The sequence below is a fragment of the Crinia signifera genome, chromosome 9, assembly GCF_055691185.1.
Source record: "Crinia signifera chromosome 9, ASM5569118v1, whole genome shotgun sequence".
In the NCBI taxonomy this organism is placed as follows: Eukaryota; Metazoa; Chordata; class Amphibia; order Anura; family Myobatrachidae; genus Crinia; species Crinia signifera.
The window spans coordinates 152981574-153001310 of NC_139225.1; the positions used below are offsets into that span (position 1 = coordinate 152981574).

The 19737-nt window shown below is 45.6% G+C and overlaps 1 protein-coding gene across 1 annotated transcript in view; it reads right to left on the bottom strand.

Moving 5' to 3' along the window:
* The window catches only part of LOC146036345 (popy Class I histocompatibility antigen, A-1 alpha chain-like), a 68595-nt gene that overhangs the window by 32411 nt on the left and 16447 nt on the right, over positions 1-19737 (bottom strand). Inside the window, exon 3 of the mRNA XM_083160302.1 lies at positions 7263-7541. Coding sequence (XP_083016428.1) covers positions 7263-7541 — 279 coding nt within the window. The remainder of the gene's footprint in view (positions 1-7262; positions 7542-19737) is intronic.

Sequence of the window (19737 nt, forward strand, 5' to 3'; positions counted from 1 at the left end):
ATACAGGTATATAGATACAGTGTATATAATGTGTGGTGTCACCTCTCATCCCCAGATCCTCTCTCCCATTGTTACACCACTGAGTACAGGACAGTATAATGTAATGAGACATATGAGGATATGACCAGTATAACTGATAGGGATGTATGATGGGTGTAATATAAATGTGATACAGGTATATACAGTGTATATAATGTGTGGTGTCACCTCTCTTCGCCAGATCCTCTCTCCCATTGTTACACCACTGAGTACAGGACAGTATAATGTAATGAGACACATGAGGATATGACCAGTATAACTGATAGGGATGTATGATGGGTGTAATATAAATGTGATACAGGTATATACAGTGTATATAATGTGTGGTGTCACCTCTCTTCTCCAGATCCTCTCTCCCATTGTTACATCACTGAGTACAGGACAGTATAATGTAATGAGACACATGAGGAAATGACCAGTATAACTGATAGGGATGTATGATGGGTGTAATATAAATGTGATACAGGTATATAGATACAGTGTATATAATGTGTGGTGTCACCTCTCTTCCCCAGATCCTCTCTCCCATTGTTACACCACTGAGTACAGGACAGTATAATGTAATGAGACACATGAGGATATGACCAGTATAACTGATATGGATGTATGATGGGGTGTAATATAAATGTGATACAGGTATATAGATACAGTGTATATAATGTGTGGTGTCACCTCTCTTCCCCAGATCCTCTCTCCCATTGTTACACCACTGAGTACAGGACAGTATAATGTAATGAGACACATGAGGATATAACCAGTATAATTGATAGGGATGTTTGATGGGGTGTAATATAAATGTGATACAGGTATATACAGTGTATATAATGTGTGATGTCACCTCTCTTCCCCAGATCCTCTCTCCCATTGTTACATCACTGAGTACAGGACAGTATAATGTAATGAGACACATGAGGAAATGACCAGTATAACTGATAGGGATGTATGATGGGTGTAATATAAATGTGATACAGGTATATAGATACAGTGTATATAATGTGTGGTGTCACCTCTCTTCCCCAGATCCTCTCTCCCATTGTTACACCACTGAGTACAGGACAGTATAATGTAATGAGACACGTGAGGATATGACCAGTATAATTGATAGGGATGTATGATGGGTGTAATATAAATGTGATACAGGTATATAGATACAGTGTATATAATGTGTGGTGTCACCTCTCATCCCCAGATCCTCTCTCCCATTGTTACACCACTGAGTACAGGACAGTATAATGTAATGAGACATATGAGGATATGACCAGTATAACTGATAGGGATGTATGATGGGTGTAATATAAATGTGATACAGGTATATAGATACAGTGTATATAATGTGTGGTGTCACCTCTCATCCCCAGATCCTCTCTCCCATTGTTACACCACTGAGTACAGGACAGTATAATGTAATGAGACACATGAGGAAATGACCAGTATAACTGATAGGGCCGTATGATGGGGTGTAATATAAATGTGATACAGGTATATAGATACAGTGTATATAATGTGTGGTGTCACCTCTCTTCCCCAGATCCTCTCTCCCATTGTTACACCACTGAGTACAGGACAGTATAATGTAATGAGACACATGAGGATATGACCAGTATAACTGATAGGGATGTATGATGGGGTGTAATATAAATGTGATACAGGTATATAGATACAGTGTATATAATGTGTGGTGTCACCTCTCTTCCCCAGATCCTCTCTCCCATTGTTACACCACTGAGTACAGGACAGTATAATGTAATGAGACACGTGAGGATATGACCAGTATAACTGATAGGGATGTATGATGGGTGTAATATAAATGTGATACAGGTATATAGATACAGTGTATATAATGTGTGGTGTCACCTCTCTTCCCCAGATCCTATCTCCCATTGTTACACCACTGAGTACAGGACAGTATAATGTAATGAGACACATGAGGATATGACCAGTATAACTGATAGGGATGTATGATGGGTGTAATATAAATGTGATACAGGTATATACAGTGTATATAATGTGTGGTGTCACCTCTATTCCCCAGATCCTCTCTCCCATTGTTACACCACTGAGTACAGGACAGTATAATGTAATGAGACACATGAGGAAATGACCAGTATAACTGGTAGGGATGTATGATGGGGTGTAATATAAATGTGATACAGGTATATACAGTGTATATAATGTGTGGTGTTACCTCTCTTCCCCAGATCCTCTCTCCCATCGTTACACCACTGAGTACAGGACAGTATAATTTAATGAGACACATGAGGAAATGACCAGTATAACTGATAGGGATGTATGATGGGTGTAATATAAATGTGATACAGGTATATACAGTGTATATAATGTGTGGTGTCACCTCTCTTCCCCAGATCCTCTCTCCCATTGTTATACCACTGAGTACAGGACAGTATAATGTAATGAGACACATGAGGATATGACCAGTATAACTGATAGGGATGTATGATGGGGTGTAATATAAATGTGATACAGGTATATAGATACAGTGTATATAATGTGTGGTGTCACCTCTCTTCCCCAGATCCTCTCTCCCATTGTTACACCACTGAGTACAGGACAGTATAATGTAATGAGACACATGAGGAAATGACCAGTATAACTGATAGGGATGTATGATGGGTGTAATATAAATGTGATACAGGTATATAGATACAGTGTATATAATGTGTGGTGTCACCTCTCATCCCCAGATCCTCTCTCCCATTGTTACACCACTGAGTACAGGACAGTATAATGTAATGAGACATATGAGGATATGACCAGTATAACTGATAGGGATGTATGATGGGTGTAATATAAATGTGATACAGGTATATACAGTGTATATAATGTGTGATGTCACCTCTCTTCCCCAGATCCTCTCTCCCATTGTTACACCACTGAGTACAGGACAGTATAATGTAATGAGACACATGAGGATATGACCAGTATAACTGATAGGGATGTATGATGGGTGTAATATAAATGTGATACAGGTATATACAGTGTATATAATGTGTGGTGTCACCTCTCTTCTCCAGATCCTCTCTCCCATTGTTACATCACTGAGTACAGGACAGTATAATGTAATGAGACACATGAGGAAATGACCAGTATAACTGATAGGGATGTATGATGGGTGTAATATAAATGTGATACAGGTATATAGATACAGTGTATATAATGTGTGGTGTCACCTCTCTTCCCCAGATCCTCTCTCCCATTGTTACACCACTGAGTACAGGACAGTATAATGTAATGAGACACATGAGGATATGACCAGTATAACTGATAGGGATGTATGATGGGGTGTAATATAAATGTGATACAGGTATATACAGTGTATATAATGTGTGGTGTCACCTCTCTTCCCCAGATCCTCTCTCCCATTCTTACACCACTGAGTACAGGACAGTATAATGTAATGAGACACATGAGGATATAACCAGTATAACTGATAGGGATGTTTGATGGGGTGTAATATAAATGTGATACAGGTATATACAGTGTATATAATGTGTGATGTCACCTCTCTTCCCCAGATCCTCTCTCCCATTGTTACATCACTGAGTACAGGACAGTATAATGTAATGAGACACATGAGGAAATGACCAGTATAACTGATAGGGATGTATGATGGGTGTAATATAAATGTGATACAGGTATATAGATACAGTGTATATAATGTGTGGTGTCACCTCTCTTCCCCAGATCCTCTCTCCCATTGTTACACCACTGAGTACAGGACAGTATAATGTAATGAGACACGTGAGGATATGACCAGTATAATTGATAGGGATGTATGATGGGTGTAATATAAATGTGATACAGGTATATAGATACAGTGTATATAATGTGTGGTGTCACCTCTCATCCCCAGATCCTCTCTCCCATTGTTACACCACTGAGTACAGGACAGTATAATGTAATGAGACATATGAGGATATGACCAGTATAACTGATAGGGCTGTATGATGGGGTGTAATATAAATGTGATACAGGTATATAGATACAGTGTATATAATGTGTGGTGTCACCTCTCTTCCCCAGATCCTCTCTCCCATTGTTACACCACTGAGTACAGGACAGTATAATGTAATGAGACACGTGAGGAAATGACCAGTATAACTGATAGGGATGTATGATGGGTGTAATATAAATGTGATACAGGTATATAGATACAGTGTATATAATGTGTGGTGTCACCTCTCTTCCCCAGATCCTCTCTCCCATTGTTACACCACTGAGTACAGGACAGTATAATGTAATGAGACACGTGAGGATATGACCAGTATAATTGATAGGGATGTATGATGGGTGTAATATAAATGTGATACAGGTATATAGATACAGTGTATATAATGTGTGGTGTCACCTCTCATCCCCAGATCCTCTCTCCCATTGTTACACCACTGAGTACAGGACAGTATAATGTAATGAGACATATGAGGATATGACCAGTATAACTGATAGGGCTGTATGATGGGGTGTAATATAAATGTGATACAGGTATATAGATACAGTGTATATAATGTGTGGTGTCACCTCTCTTCCCCAGATCCTCTCTCCCATTGTTACACCACTGAGTACAGGACAGTATAATGTAATGAGACACGTGAGGATATGACCAGTATAATTGATAGGGATGTATGATGGGTGTAATATAAATGTGATACAGGTATATAGATACAGTGTATATAATGTGTGGTGTCACCTCTCATCCCCAGATCCTCTCTCCCATTGTTACACCACTGAGTACAGGACAGTATAATGTAATGAGACACATGAGGAAATGACCAGTATAACTGATAGGGCTGTATGATGGGGTGTAATATAAATGTGATACAGGTATATAGATACAGTGTATATAATGTGTGGTGTCACCTCTCTTCCCCAGATCCTCTCTCCCATTGTTACACCACTGAGTACAGGACAGTATAATGTAATGAGACACGTGAGGATATGACCAGTATAACTGATAGGGATGTATGATGGGGTGTAATATAAATGTGATACAGGTATATAGATACAGTGTATATAATGTGTGATGTCATCTCTCTTCCCCAGATCCTCTCTCCCATTGTTACACCACTGAGTACAGGACAGTATAATGTAATGAGACACGTGAGGATATGACCAGTATAACTGATAGGGATGTATGATGGGGTGTAATATAAATGTGATACAGGTATATAGATACAGTGTATATAATGTGTGGTGTCACCTCTCTTCCCCAGATCCTCTCTCCCATTGTTACACCACTGAGTACAGGACAGTATAATGTAATGAGACACGTGAGGATATGACCAGTATAACTGATAGGGATGTATGATGGGTGTAATATAAATGTGATACAGGTATATAGATACAGTGTATATAATGTGTGGTGTCACCTCTCTTCCCCAGATCCTATCTCCCATTGTTACACCACTGAGTACAGGACAGTATAATGTAATGAGACACATGAGGATATGACCAGTATAACTGATAGGGATGTATGATGGGTGTAATATAAATGTGATACAGGTATATACAGTGTATATAATGTGTGGTGTCACCTCTATTCCCCAGATCCTCTCTCCCATTGTTACACCACTGAGTACAGGACAGTATAATGTAATGAGACACATGAGGAAATGACCAGTATAACTGGTAGGGATGTATGATGGGGTGTAATATAAATGTGATACAGGTATATACAGTGTATATAATGTGTGGTGTTACCTCTCTTCCCCAGATCCTCTCTCCCATCGTTACACCACTGAGTACAGGACAGTATAATTTAATGAGACACATGAGGAAATGACCAGTATAACTGATAGGGATGTATGATGGGTGTAATATAAATGTGATACAGGTATATACAGTGTATATAATGTGTGGTGTCACCTCTCTTCCCCAGATCCTCTCTCCCATTGTTACACCACTGAGTACAGGACAGTATAATGTAATGAGACACATGAGGATATGACCAGTATAACTGATAGGGATGTATGATGGGTGTAATATAAATGTGATACAGGTATATAGATACAGTGTATATAATGTGTGGTGTCACCTCTCTTCCCCAGATCCTCTCTCCCATTGTTACACCACTGAGTACAGGACAGTATAATGTAATGAGACACATGAGGAAATGACCAGTATAACTGGTAGGGATGTATGATGGGGTGTAATATAAATGTGATACAGGTATATAGATACAGTGTATATAATGTGTGGTGTCACCTCTCTTCCCCAGATCCTCTCTCCCATTGTTACACCACTGAGTACAGGACAGTATAATTTAATGAGACACATGAGGAAATGACCAGTATAACTGATAGGGATGTATGATGGGTGTAATATAAATGTGATACAGGTATATAGATACAGTGTATATAATGTGTGGTGTCACCTCTCTTCCCCAGATCCTCTCTCCCATTGCTACACCACTGAATACAGGACAGTATAATGTAATGAGACACATGAGGATATGACCAGTATAACTGATAGGGATGTATGATGGGGTGTAATATAAATGTGATACAGGTATATACAGTGTATATAATGTGTGGTGTCACCTCTCTTCCCCAGATCCTCTCTCCCATTGTTACACCACTGAGTACAGGACAGTATAATGTAATGAGACACATGAGGATATGACAAGTATAACTGATAGGGATGTATGATGGGTGTAATATAAATGTGATACAGGTATATATAGTGTATATAATGTGTGGTGTCACCTCTCTTCCCCAGATCCTCTCTCCCATTGTTACACCACTGAGTACAGGACAGTATAATGTAATGTAACACATGAGGATATGACCAGTATAACTGATAGGGATGTATGATGGGTGTAATATAAATGTGATACAGGTATATAGATACAGTGTATATAATGTGTGGTGTCACCTCTCTTCCCCAGATCCTCTCTCCCATTGTTACACCACTGAGTACAGGACAGTATAATGTAATGAGACACATGAGGATATGACCAGTATAACTGATAGGGGTGTATGATGGGTGTAATATAAATGTGATACAGGTATATACAGTGTATATAATGTGTGGTGTCACCTCTCTTCCCCAGATCCTCTGTCCCATTGTTACACCACTGAGTACAGGATAGTATAATGTAATGAGACACATGAGGAAATGACCAGTATAACTGATAGGGATGTATGATGGGGTGTAATATAAATGTGATACAGGTATATAGATACAGTGTATATAATGTGTGGTGTCACCTCTCTTCCCCAGATCCTCTCTCCCATTTGTGATATATATCTTCAGTGACTCTATACAGGTATTCTGTAGATAAATCTTGTCTCTCTCCCCCTTTTGTACATCGGGGCTGTTCCATGTCTGTGCAGTGATCTGAGCCTCGTGCATGGTGGGGATATAGATCCATCTCTCTGTGTCCAGGTGGATGAAGTCTCTCCCGTCATATCCGTACTGCTGATACCCCACGGTGCTGCCGTCATCTCCCAGCTCACAGCCAAACATCACCTGGACGGAATGGAGACCTGCACACAGCACAGGAACATGTTACACGGGAGCAGTACACGTGCTGTCATGTCATTGTGTATTCAACACGTGACACCCAAGATGTGCGACATCACGTGTGTAACATAATATACAATGTGGCGACATCACGTGTGTCACATAATATACAATGTGTGTGACAACATGTATGTAAGCATGTGGGGAATCTCATGTGTAACATGTAATATAGAATGTATGCGACATGCTACTTACTGGGAGGAAACCAGGTCACATGATCTGAACACCCAATAGGAACAGGTATAAGGGGATCAGTCATAGGGAGAGGAACACAAATATATTCTGTCACTGAGGAGAAGCTGCTCATCACTGATTGGTTAAACCAAATGTCAAACAATTTTGTCAGCCAATCAGCTGTGAAGTAATTTTGAAGACAGCTCAGTGGCTGCATTTTCCCTTCCGATTGTTAACAACCAATCACACTGAGTTACAGACACTGGCGGATGGAACCATTGTACAGAAGAGGTGTGTGTGGGGGGGGGGGGGGGGGGGGGGGGGGGTGAATCAGTCACACCATCTAGATTTTGAAGTAAAATTATTTAACACTTAGATGTCTGCATTATACTCCTGACACAGGTTATCCTAGGTAATACTCAGAGCAAGTCACTGATGTGGTGACACAGGTACTAATGCTGAACTCAGGGGGACCGTGCTCTGTACCTGGGCCATAAGGGACATAAATGTCCTTTCTATGTGTTATGGTATCAGAGGGGTGATGTGGGGACACTCATTCATTAATTACAGGAACACAGCGAGAACCTTTATTTGTCCATATACAAAGGGCCTCAGTTACAGTTGGACAAATACCAATCAGAGCAGTGCTTTCACACTCTGACCAATCATGGAGGAGTCGCTCTGTGCGCAAAAGTCAATAAGGAACAACAAAAGTCGCCCGACATTATAACAAGGATAAAATCCACAGCTGCTGCTTTCTGTTATCAGTGATCCGTGTGTCAATGGGAGCGAATGCTGCTGTCAGTTTGCTGCTCCAGAGAATGGGAACAGCAGGAAAACTCTTCTCATTGGGGAAATTTACCATAATTGAATGGTATGAATGAAGCAATTTGTGCCCATTCAATGTTAAATTCGTCCGAATTCATCTGGTTTGCTGTATTTATGTTCGGCAAGATCAACTGAATACGAGTGTAGGAATGAGTACACCATCGATGCTACTCAGTCATATATGGCCATAAAGTTCTATCTGATCGGCAAATTTACTATCATTCATACTACTGAATTAGATTGAGAATTCAGCAGATAATACGAATGAAATATAGACCACATTTACCACCCGCATTTTGCTGAACATCACATGGATCTGTCAGATCTGTGCAGGATTCTCTGTGTAACAAATAGAGAACAAATATAAACTGCATGGGGTCCCCCCAGGAGTATAACCAGCCCTGGGCTCTTTCAGATGGTGCTACCTCCCAAAACACAGGGAACAAACTAAACAGGGGTTCTCCTGTATTTCTATAACAAGCCCTTGGGCCGGTCCTGGTTACAAAAATATGGGGGACAAAAAATATTGGGGTCCCACATATTTTTATTACCAGCACCAAGCTCCAACAGCCAGTGGTGGCATGCCACAGCCGGGGTCAATTTTTACATAAGATCCCCCAGCCAAAGCATGAACACCCTGGCCCGGTTAACCCTGGCTTGGGGAGTGGGGATCCCCCAATAAAGGCCCCCTCCAGGGCAAGCCCGTCGGTTATCCCCGGCTCCCCTGGGCAGTGGGTGCAGGGCTGATGGCAATACAGTGTTATAAAAATAATAAAATAAGGTATTTGGTTTTGTGGTAGAACTACAAGCACCAACAAGCCTCCCCCACAGGATGGGACTAGGAGAACCACAAGTCCCAGCATGTGGGGCATTAACCACTTAAGTGGTTTGCCCGGAGAATCTCCGGGCTCAGCAGCACTGTCAATACGGGCTAACCCGGTTGATCTCCATGGTGTGTAGGGATGGCCATCGACCATCGATGATTCAAAATCATCAATGGTTCATGCCCGATGTCGAATACTTTTGCCATCGATGGGGAAGAACCAGATGGTTTCCCTCCATCGATGGAACAGCAAATCGATGTTTTGCGCTTTTTTTTCACAGTGTCGGGACACTGAGCTTAGCTCCGCCCCCCACAACACCTGCAAAGCCCCGCCCCCATGTTTTGATTGGCCCACAGGCCAAATCAAACAAACACAATGGATGACCATCGATATGTAAAAATATCAATGGTCAGCCATTGCATAGTTTAGCACTATCGATGGCAATGCCATTGATGGCCATCCCTAGTGGTGTGTGCTGCTCTCCTTTCCGTCCTGTAATTAGTGTTCTGACCGCATTTATTTGTTTTGAGCACCATCTAGTGGCGGTTTTGGCAAATTACTGATTTACCTCAGATTCTACAGGTTTTATGCTGTGTGTAGCTGAATGCATCATTCTACACCAAGGCACAGTGTTACAATATTGCAGTGTGCTGCTGAATAATGGCTAAAAGAAAAACAAATACATTTTGTGCTGATGAAATCCTCGCTTTTATGAATCAGAACATTCCTACGTCAACTCAGGAAGTTCAAACTGCCTCAGGAACTCCTAATGCTCTTCTACTCTGCAATTATACAATCTGTGACCTGTACCTCAATCATAGTCTGGTCTGGCTCGGCCTCGGCTTATGACAGAAATAGTTTACAGCGAATTGTAAGAGCAGCGGAAAAAATCATAGGATCGGATCTCCCGACGATTGAGGACGTGTATAGGTCAATGGTTACAAAATGCGCTGAAAGAATTATCAGTGACCACTCCCACCCTGCCCGTGACTTGTTCAGGAGGCTGCCATCTGGGAGGCGGTACAGCTCTCAACTGGCGAGGACAGCCAGGCACAGAAACAGCTTTTTCCCCAAGCTACTTCAATAATAAACTCTAAAGGTCAAAGGTCAGCGATTCCACCCCTTTGCGCTAACCTCGGCACATGAATCTAAATACAACCCTGATGCCCTCCCCTTAAAATTATCCTGTTTTGTACTGGCCTGTTATGTATGTACACTGTGTGGGAGCAGTGGTTATCGGAAACAAATTCCCTGTGTATTATGTATGCTGTACATTGATATACTTGGCAATAAAGTGATTCTGATTCTGAAGATGATAGCCTTCCTGAAAGTGAACTTGAAGCTGATAGCAGCAGCAGTAGTGATCAATTTTGTGAGGAACTGTCCGACTCGGAGAGTTCTGACCTGTCACTCCATGATATTTCTTCAGAAATACCCGAACACCATTTCCAGTGGTCAAAATGGGAAAATGAACAACCAGAGGAGATGTATGAAAAACCGTGATTTTCTGGTGTTGTTATTGTATTCCTTAATAAAGTATTATAAGATTAATTTAAATGATCCACCCATCATTTAAAAAAACCCACCCTGAGGTTTGACATGGCAAAAAAAACCTCACCACTCAAGGGGTTAATGGGCCTGCTGGGACTTGTAGTGCCACTACTACTGTCCTCTTCTCCAGTAGAATTCCAAAAGGGTACCTGTGAAAAAATAATTATACTCACCATCCCTTCAATGTAGATCGTGTCCTCTTTGCTTTTTTAACCAATGAATTGCCTACTTTGGAACAAAGTGCATAACCCAACACCAGCAGACGGAGGAGACGTAAGTGTGTTTACAGTTGCAGCTCCTCCAAGAGAATGAAGACGTCACTGGAACTACCCTCAGCTAGGGAAGCCAATCCCGGGATTCCCTGAAAAGCCATCTGAAAGGCCGTGCGTGGCTCCATAGAAGCGCCTGTTATGAATTTAACATGTGCATCTATGGCAGATTCCCACCATAGAAGCCTATGTTACATTTTTAACATGGGCATCTATAGTGTAAATCGGAAATTCAGGCTGACCGCAAAGTCAATTGAGGTCCAGTTTGTGGTTGTGGTGTTTCGCATACCATAATGGTGGTGTTGATCTCACACTAGGTCGGGTTGCCCATAGGCCTCATATGGAAGATTCTGCACCTGTGAGACCGCCTGTCATCCAGTGACTTATCGTTATGATCTGGCCCTGCCCTGATTAGTGGCCCCGCCCCCTGCCCTGAGTATTGGCCCCGCCCCTGCCATCTCCCACATACACAATCTTTGCTGGTTTACAGAGCAGCCAACACTGCAAATACTTATCTAAGTTGAGCACCCATCTATATGCATTGTGGCATCTGATAAAGGGACAGGAGTGGGTGCTATCTGGGGGTGTAACAATTTCTGGGGTGTTTCTGGGCTCAACTGGGGGAGCAGTGGGGAGAACGGAGATATTTAGGGGATTATGGTAATGAGTTGTTTGTCTGCTTGATGGTGGCTTTCAGATCTGTGGTCGGTCTCCTTGTCCGGGGATATTATTTGAAATGTGGAAGTTTGTCCTAGCAGCTTAACTGTCTGGTGGCCAACAGACCACCAAGCACAATGAAACCAATGGCTTCAACCCAGGTGTAGGGATGTATTAATCCCGCCTATTTTGGTGTTGGCCCCGCCTACATTTGATTTGGTGCAGCTCACGTGAAGTCACTTGGAGACATTTTTCCAGGGCCACTTTTAGTTCCCAATCTGCCCCTGATCTCACATATACTGTAGAATAATCTTTGGGGTCTGGTCTGCGGTCAGCTCTCAGGTGTTAATGGCTGTCTGATCTATATCTGCCTGATAGATCTACAGTGTCAGGGGCGGATTGGTCATTATGTCCATCAGGAAGTTTCCCTGGGTAGATATAAATATATAATGGGTGTCTGATCTGTATCTGCCTGATAGATCTACAGTGTCAGGGGCGGATTGGTCATTATATCCATCCAAGTTTCCCTGGGTAGATATAAATATATAATGGGTGTATGTGGGGGGTTAAGGTATAGAATACATAGGGACTGTGTGTGGGTGAGAGGGGAAAGGGTAATGGGGTTGATAGGTATATACAGTAGTATATAAGAGGTGAGGGTGGTAGGCATTTATGTATATAATGGGTGTTGGGGGAGGTAATGGGTATATGTTATATAAGGGTGGTGGTGAGGGGGATGCTGGGTATATAGTATGTAAGGGTATATGGTGTGTGAGGGAGGTGATTGTTATCTCTTATATATTTGGCTACATCTGTCACTCAAAGTGTGTCTGACTCTCTACGCTGGGTGGAGCCTCTGACTCACATGACAGACTCACATGACAGAGAACCAGCACAGTGAGCCCACAGACAGTGCCAGACACCCTCTGCCTCCCCATGTTACCAAGCAAAGACAGGATGCGGTCATCTATTAGAATGAAGTTAGGTCTACAGTCATTAGGTCGACCCCACTAGGTCGACTGGCAGGAAGGTCGACCTGACTTAAGGGGGGTGTCAGGAAGGTCGACCTGACGCGGGGGGTGTCGGTGCCGTGAATCGTGGGAGGGTGGGTCGCGGGGGCGGGGGGTTGCTGCAATGACAGGGTGAGGGGTACCGCGAACCGCAGGAGGGGGGGCCCGGGGGGTTGGCGCGATTCGTGGGAGGGAGGGGGGGGGTCGCTGGGGAGGCGATTTGCGGCACCCCAGCGACCCCCTCCTGCAATTCGTGGTACCCCCCACCCGTGCAATCCCTCCTCCCGCAATTCGCGTCACCCACCCCCCACCTCCCTCCCCCTCCCCCCCCCATTCACGGCATCCCCACGATTAAATGGCACATGCAAAACACTGACATGGCTATGGTCGACAATGAAAAAGGTTGACATGAGTTTTTGAAGATTTATTTTTCTTTTTTTGAATGTTTTCATATTCATTCTCATGTGTCGACATGGACACCAATGAAGTGCCACACTTATGTCAACATTTACATGTGTTGACCTTTCTGTGTTGATTTTTTCTTGTAGCAATTTTTTTCCAGTGACAACTATGTGCACGTCAACCTAGACATCATCAACCAATTCTTTGTATAATATATAACACCTGTTCTGTTTTACTGTAGGTGTTTTAAGTCAGATCTTTTACTGCTACTATTACTGTTTATGTAAATGCATTCTGAATGACAGCAACATCCTACCATCCTTCTACAAGAATATATAACCAACTAGGTGATTCATCGCGCCCCGTGCCCCCCTCCCGCAATTCACGGACCCCCCGCGCACCCCCCTCCCGCAATTCACAACCCCCCCCTCGCGCAATTCACGCCCCCTCCCACGATTCGCGGACACCTGCGCCCCCTCCCTCCCTTGATTCACGGCACCCCCGCGCCCCTCCCGCAATTCACGGCACCCCTAAGAATATATAACCAACTAGGTGATTCATCGCGCCCCCCTCCCACGATTCACGTCACCCCCCGCGCACCCCCCCTCCCGCAATTCACAACCCCCCCTTGTGCAATTCACGCCCCCTCCCACGCTTTGCGGACCCTCTCCCACGATTCGGGGACACCTGCACCCCCTCCCTCCCTTGATTCCCGGCACCCCCGTGCCCCTCCCGCAATTCACGGCACCCCTAAGCCCCTCTTTAGTTCCCCGTATACTCACACACCCCTATCACTACCCAGCTTCCTGCTCTCTTGAACCGTAACTTCCATCACTGGGGAGTCGCTGACGCTGTTTTGCCCACATGCCCCTATCATGCCTCATAGCCCAGCCTCCTGCTCTCATGCACCCGAATTCCCACCCAGTAGGAGGAGACATTGACTCAGGGCCACCATCCTGTACTCCTGTACTGCCACGCTGGACCCTCACCCACTGGCAGAAGCTGCACAGTATCTCCCACCCTCCTCTTTAGTCCCCCTTATGCCCACACACCGCTATCAATACCCAGCCTCCTGTTTTCCTGTGTCGTGACCTCCTCCAGGGGAGCAGCTGACTCAGAAACACCCTACTATACTATTGCACACACACACACCTAAACAACATGCACACACAGCCCCCCCCTCCACACCCACAAATGTCACTGTACCATCCACACTATCAATGTACATCTTCTCTGTAACCGCTTTTTAATTAAACAAAACAATACACACCCCCTTCCAAATCATATACTCTCTATTTAACACATTTCACCTATAACTCAAGTTGCAATACAGGCATCTGTCATACAATTCTAACCATCTTTCTCATATACAAATGTTCACAAATTAACGGGGCGCAGCCCCCTACGCCGGTGTGAAGAGCGCCCGTAGGGCGCGATGAATCACCTAGTTGGATATATTTGCTGAGATCCCTCCATTACCACACCCAGCTGCCCCCCCCCCCCCCCCATAGGTTTCCAATACCCAGAATGTGATGCATTCTCAATATTAGCCCCCACAGCTACCGCCATATGAAAGCCTATGCCGCATAGCTGGGCAGGGAGAGGGTCCCCCTGGAAGGGGTCACTGTGCCGTCATATTTGACCAAGCATATGCAGACCAATCAGCCGCTCACTGATCACATCACAGGGGCCGGCTACTTTCGATCTACAGATTTTATGATCCGCCATTGATCTCTTTATATTGCCAAATATTCCCATATTATCAATATATATTTTTTATTAAAAAATATTTTCCATTTTAGCGCAGTGTTTAGCATTCTTTACATTACATACACAGCTGATTGGGCATGTTGTAGGGTTGTAGTTTTTTGCGGTGTATTGTGTTATCTGTGTATAGTATGTGCAGATTTGTATGTTGTGTGTGTATATACATGTAGTGTGTATAAAGTGATGGTTGAGTATAAATTGAAGTCTGTTAACTGCGTATATACAGTGTTATCAGTGGTGTAACTACCGCGTGTGCTAAGTGATGCGGCTGCTATGGGGCCAGGACTGCTACAAGGGCCCCATGGCCGCTCTCCCTGTACCCGATCACACATGCAGCAGTGACACCAGCATTAGGCTGCACGGCTGGGACAGGCCCAAAAGCATTGCAGGGAGCAGCAGACAGGGAGTCTCCAGCCCACCCTCAGCCTCTGCTGCCCCCATTCTCCCGACCAGCTCATGAATTATTCCTTCTGGCTTTTGAGTCAGGAGGTGTCTGTGTGGAGCCCGCTCTCAGCGATACCACACTGCCGAGGGGGGACCCTGATGAGGGGACAGGGGAGCAATATAGAGACCATCTCCTCGCGTCCACCACCACTTGCCTGTGCAGAGCATGGGCAGTAGTGCACGGCCCAGGAAACAACTGAGGAGCCTGAGCATCCAGCTCTACAAACGAGGTGGAGAACCGTCCAGGTCCTGAAGGAGAGGATCGGGGAAATGGCTGTACATCTAAAGACGGCTGCCTATAGCTATTATCTCAGCATGCCGGACCCCCGCCCACCACCACAGGGCAAGGTGAGTATTGCACACCCCCATGTGCTCCCCCTGGGCATTCTCATGCTAAAGAGGCATGACGGACAGGCAGCTGACATCACCGGATGTCAGCTGCCCGCCTACTTCCCCCCGAGCAGACACTCATGTGTTTGCATATATGCAGAGTAGTGTGTGTCATTCGTATATACAGTGTAGTGTGTGATATATATATATATATATATATATATACACACACACACACACACACACACACTAGGTGATTCATCGCGCCGTCGTAAGGGGCTCCGCCCCCTTAATTTGTGAACATTTGTATATGAGAAAGATGGTTAGAATTGTATGACAGATGCCTGTATTGCAACTTGAGTTATAGGTGAAATGTGTTAAATAGAGAGTATATGATTTGGAAGGGGGTGTGTATTGTTTTGTTTAATTAAAAAGCGGTTACAGAGAAGATGTACATTGATAGTGTGGATGGTACAGTGACATTTGTGGGTGTGGAGGGGGGGGCTGTGTGTGCATGTTGTTTAGGTGTGTGTGTGTGCAATAGTATAGTAGGGTGTTTCTGAGTCAGCTGCTCCCCTGGAGGAGGTCACGACACAGGAAAACAGGAGGCTGGGTATTGATAGCGGTGTGTGGGCATAAGGGGGACTAAAGAGGAGGGTGGGAGATACTGTGCAGCTTCTGCCAGTGGGTGAGGGTCCAGCGTGGCAGTACAGGAGTACAGGATGGTGGCCCTGAGTCAATGTCTCCTCCTACTGGGTGGGAATTCGGGTGCATGAGAGCAGGAGGCTGGGCTATGAGGCATGATAGGGGCATGTGGGCAAAACAGCGTCAGCGACTCCCCAGTGATGGAAGTTACGGTTCAAGAGAGCAGGAAGCTGGGTAGTGATAGGGGTGTGTGAGTATACGGGGAACTAAAGAGGGGCTTAGGGGTGCCGTGAATTGCGGGAGGGGCACGGGGGTGCCGGGAATCAAGGGAGGGAGGGGGTGCAGGTGTCCCCGAATCGTGGGAGAGGGTCCGCAAAGCGTGGGAGGGGGCGTGAATTGCACAAGGGGGGGTTGTGAATTGCGGGAGGGGGGGTGCGCGGGGGGTGACGTGAATCGTGGGAGGGGGGCGCGATGAATCACCTAGTTGGTTATATATTCTTGTAGAAGGATGGTAGGATGTTGCTGTCATTCAGAATGCATTTACATAAACAGTAATAGTAGCAGTAAAAGATCTGACTTAAAACACCTACAGTAAAACAGAACAGGTGTTATATATTATACAAAGAATTGGTTGATGATGTCTAGGTTGACGTGCACATAGTTCATAGTTGTCACTGGAAAAAAATTGCCTCAAGAAAAAATCAACACAGAAAGTTCAACACATGTAAATGTTGACATAAGTGTGGCACTTCATCGGTGTCCATGTCGACACATGAGAATGAATATGAAAACATTCAAAAAAAGAAAAATAAATCTTCAAAAACTCATGTCAACCTTATTCATTGTCGACCATAGCCGTGTCAGTGTTTTGCATGTGCCATTTAATCGTTGGGTTTGCCGTGAATGGGGGGGGTGTGACACGAATTGCGGGAGGGGGGGTCGCGCGGGGGGGTACCACGAATTGCGGGAGGGGCTCGCTGGTATGCCGCAAATCGCCACAAGAAAAAATCAACACAGAAAGGTCAACACATTAAATGTTGACATAAGTGCGGCACTTCATTGGTGACCATGTCAACACATGAGAATGAATATGATATGGGGGGGTCACGCAGGGGGGGGGGGCGCGAATCGCGGTAGGGGGCGCTCACCTGGTGTGTCTGGTGAGTAGCTGTGTCTTTGCTGGGTAACATGGGGAGGCAGAGGGTGTCTGGCACTGTCTGTGGGCTCACTGGGCTGGTTCTCTGTCATGTGAGTCAGTCATGTTGAGTCAGAGGCTCCACCCAGCGTTAGAGAGTCAGACACACTTTGAGTGACAGATGTAGCCAAATATATAAGATACTAGGTGATTCATCGCGCCCTACGGGCGCTCTTCACACCGGCGTAAGGGGCTGCGCCCCCTTAATTTGTGAACATTTGTATATGAGAAAGATGGTTAGAATTGTATGTAAGATGCCCTGTATTGCAACTTGAGTTATAGGTGAAATGTGTTAAATAGAGAGTATATGATTTGGAAGGGGGTGTGTATTGTTTTGTTTAATTAAAAAGCGGTTACAGAGTAAGATGTACATTGATAGTGTGGATGGTACAGTGACATTTGTGGGTGTGGGGGGGGGGGCTGTGTGTGCATGTTGTTTAGGTGTGTGTGTGCAATAGTATAGTAGGGTGTTTTTGAGTCTGCGGCTCCCCACTGGCGGAGGTCACGACACAGGAAAACAGGAGGCTGGGTAGTGATAGGGGTGTGTGGGCATAAGGGGGACTAAACAGGAGGGTGGGAGATACTGTGCAGCTTCTGCCAATGGGTGAGGGTCCAGCGTGACAGTACAGGATGGTGGCCCTGAGTCAGTGTCTCCTCCTACTGGGTGGGAGTTAGGGTGCATGAGAGCAGGAGGCTGGGCTATGAGGCATGATAGGGGCATGTGGGCAAAACAGCGTCAGCGACTCCCCAGTGGTGGAAGTTACGGTTCAGGAGAGCAGGAAGCTGGGTAGTGATAGGGATGTGTGAGTATACGGGGGACTAAAGAGGGGCTTAGGGGTGCCGTGAATTGCAGGAGGGGCGCGGGGGGTGCCGTGAATCAAGGGAGGGAGGGGGCGCAGGTGTCCGCAAATCGCGGGGAGGGTCCGCAAAGCGTGGGAGGGGGCGTGAATTGCACAAGGGGGGGTTGTGAATTGCGGGAGGGGGGGTGCGATGAATCACCTAGTTGGTTATATATTCTTGTAGAAGGATGGTAGGACGCGAATTGCAGGAGGGGGGGTACCACGAATTGCAGGAGGGGGTCGCTGGGGTGCCGCAAATCGCCATAAGAAAAAATCAACAGAAAGGTCAACACATTAAATGTTGACATAAGTGTGGCACTTCATTGGTGACCATGTCGACACATGAGAATGAATATGAATATGATATGGGGGGGGGGGTCACGCGGGGGGAGGGGGGTGCCGCAAATCGCGGGAGGGGGGCGGCGGGGGGTGCTCACCTGGTGTGTCTGGTGAGTAGCTTTGTCTTTTCTGGGTAACATGGAGAGGCAGAGGGTGTCTGGCACTGTCTGTGGGCTCACTGGGCTGGTTCTCTGTCATGTGAGTCAGAGGCTCCACCCAGCGTTATAGCTCCAGACACACTTTGAGTGACAGATGTAGCCAAATATATGAGATATATATATATATATATATATCTTATATATTTAGCCAGATCCGTCACTCAAAAGCAGTGTAGGTAATGGTGGGCGGGGTTCCACGGGTGATTGACAGGCCCATCCACCGTTATCCACAATGCAGAACCTGCATTACAAGTTCTACACATCCTATGTCCTACACAAAGCTCCTGCCCCTTACTCTCCCACCACTCCCCATGTCTGGCCAAATACCACCCAAACCCTGCCCCACGGCTGAACACCACCCCCTCCACCCGAGCACACTGACTGTGACCCAGGAATGGATGCCCTTGCTGCAGTGGCTCATGTGTACTCTCTCCTCCTGCCAGCTCCTTCCTCCCTGGCCAGACATCCACAGTGAGTACTTCTGTACTCAGCGTGAGCGTACAGCCCCTGCTGAAGGAGTCATGGCACCCCCCACATGGAAGGGGGGGGGGGGGCCGCGATTTTCGGGAGGGGGGGTCGCGGGTGGGGAGAGGGGTGCCCGCGGTTTTCGGGAGAGGGGGTCGCGGGTGGGGGAGAGGTGCCCGCGAATTTCGGGAGGGGGGGTCGCGGGTGGGGTGCCCGCGATTTTCGGGAGGAGTGCCCGCGAATTTCGGGAGGGGTTGTCGCA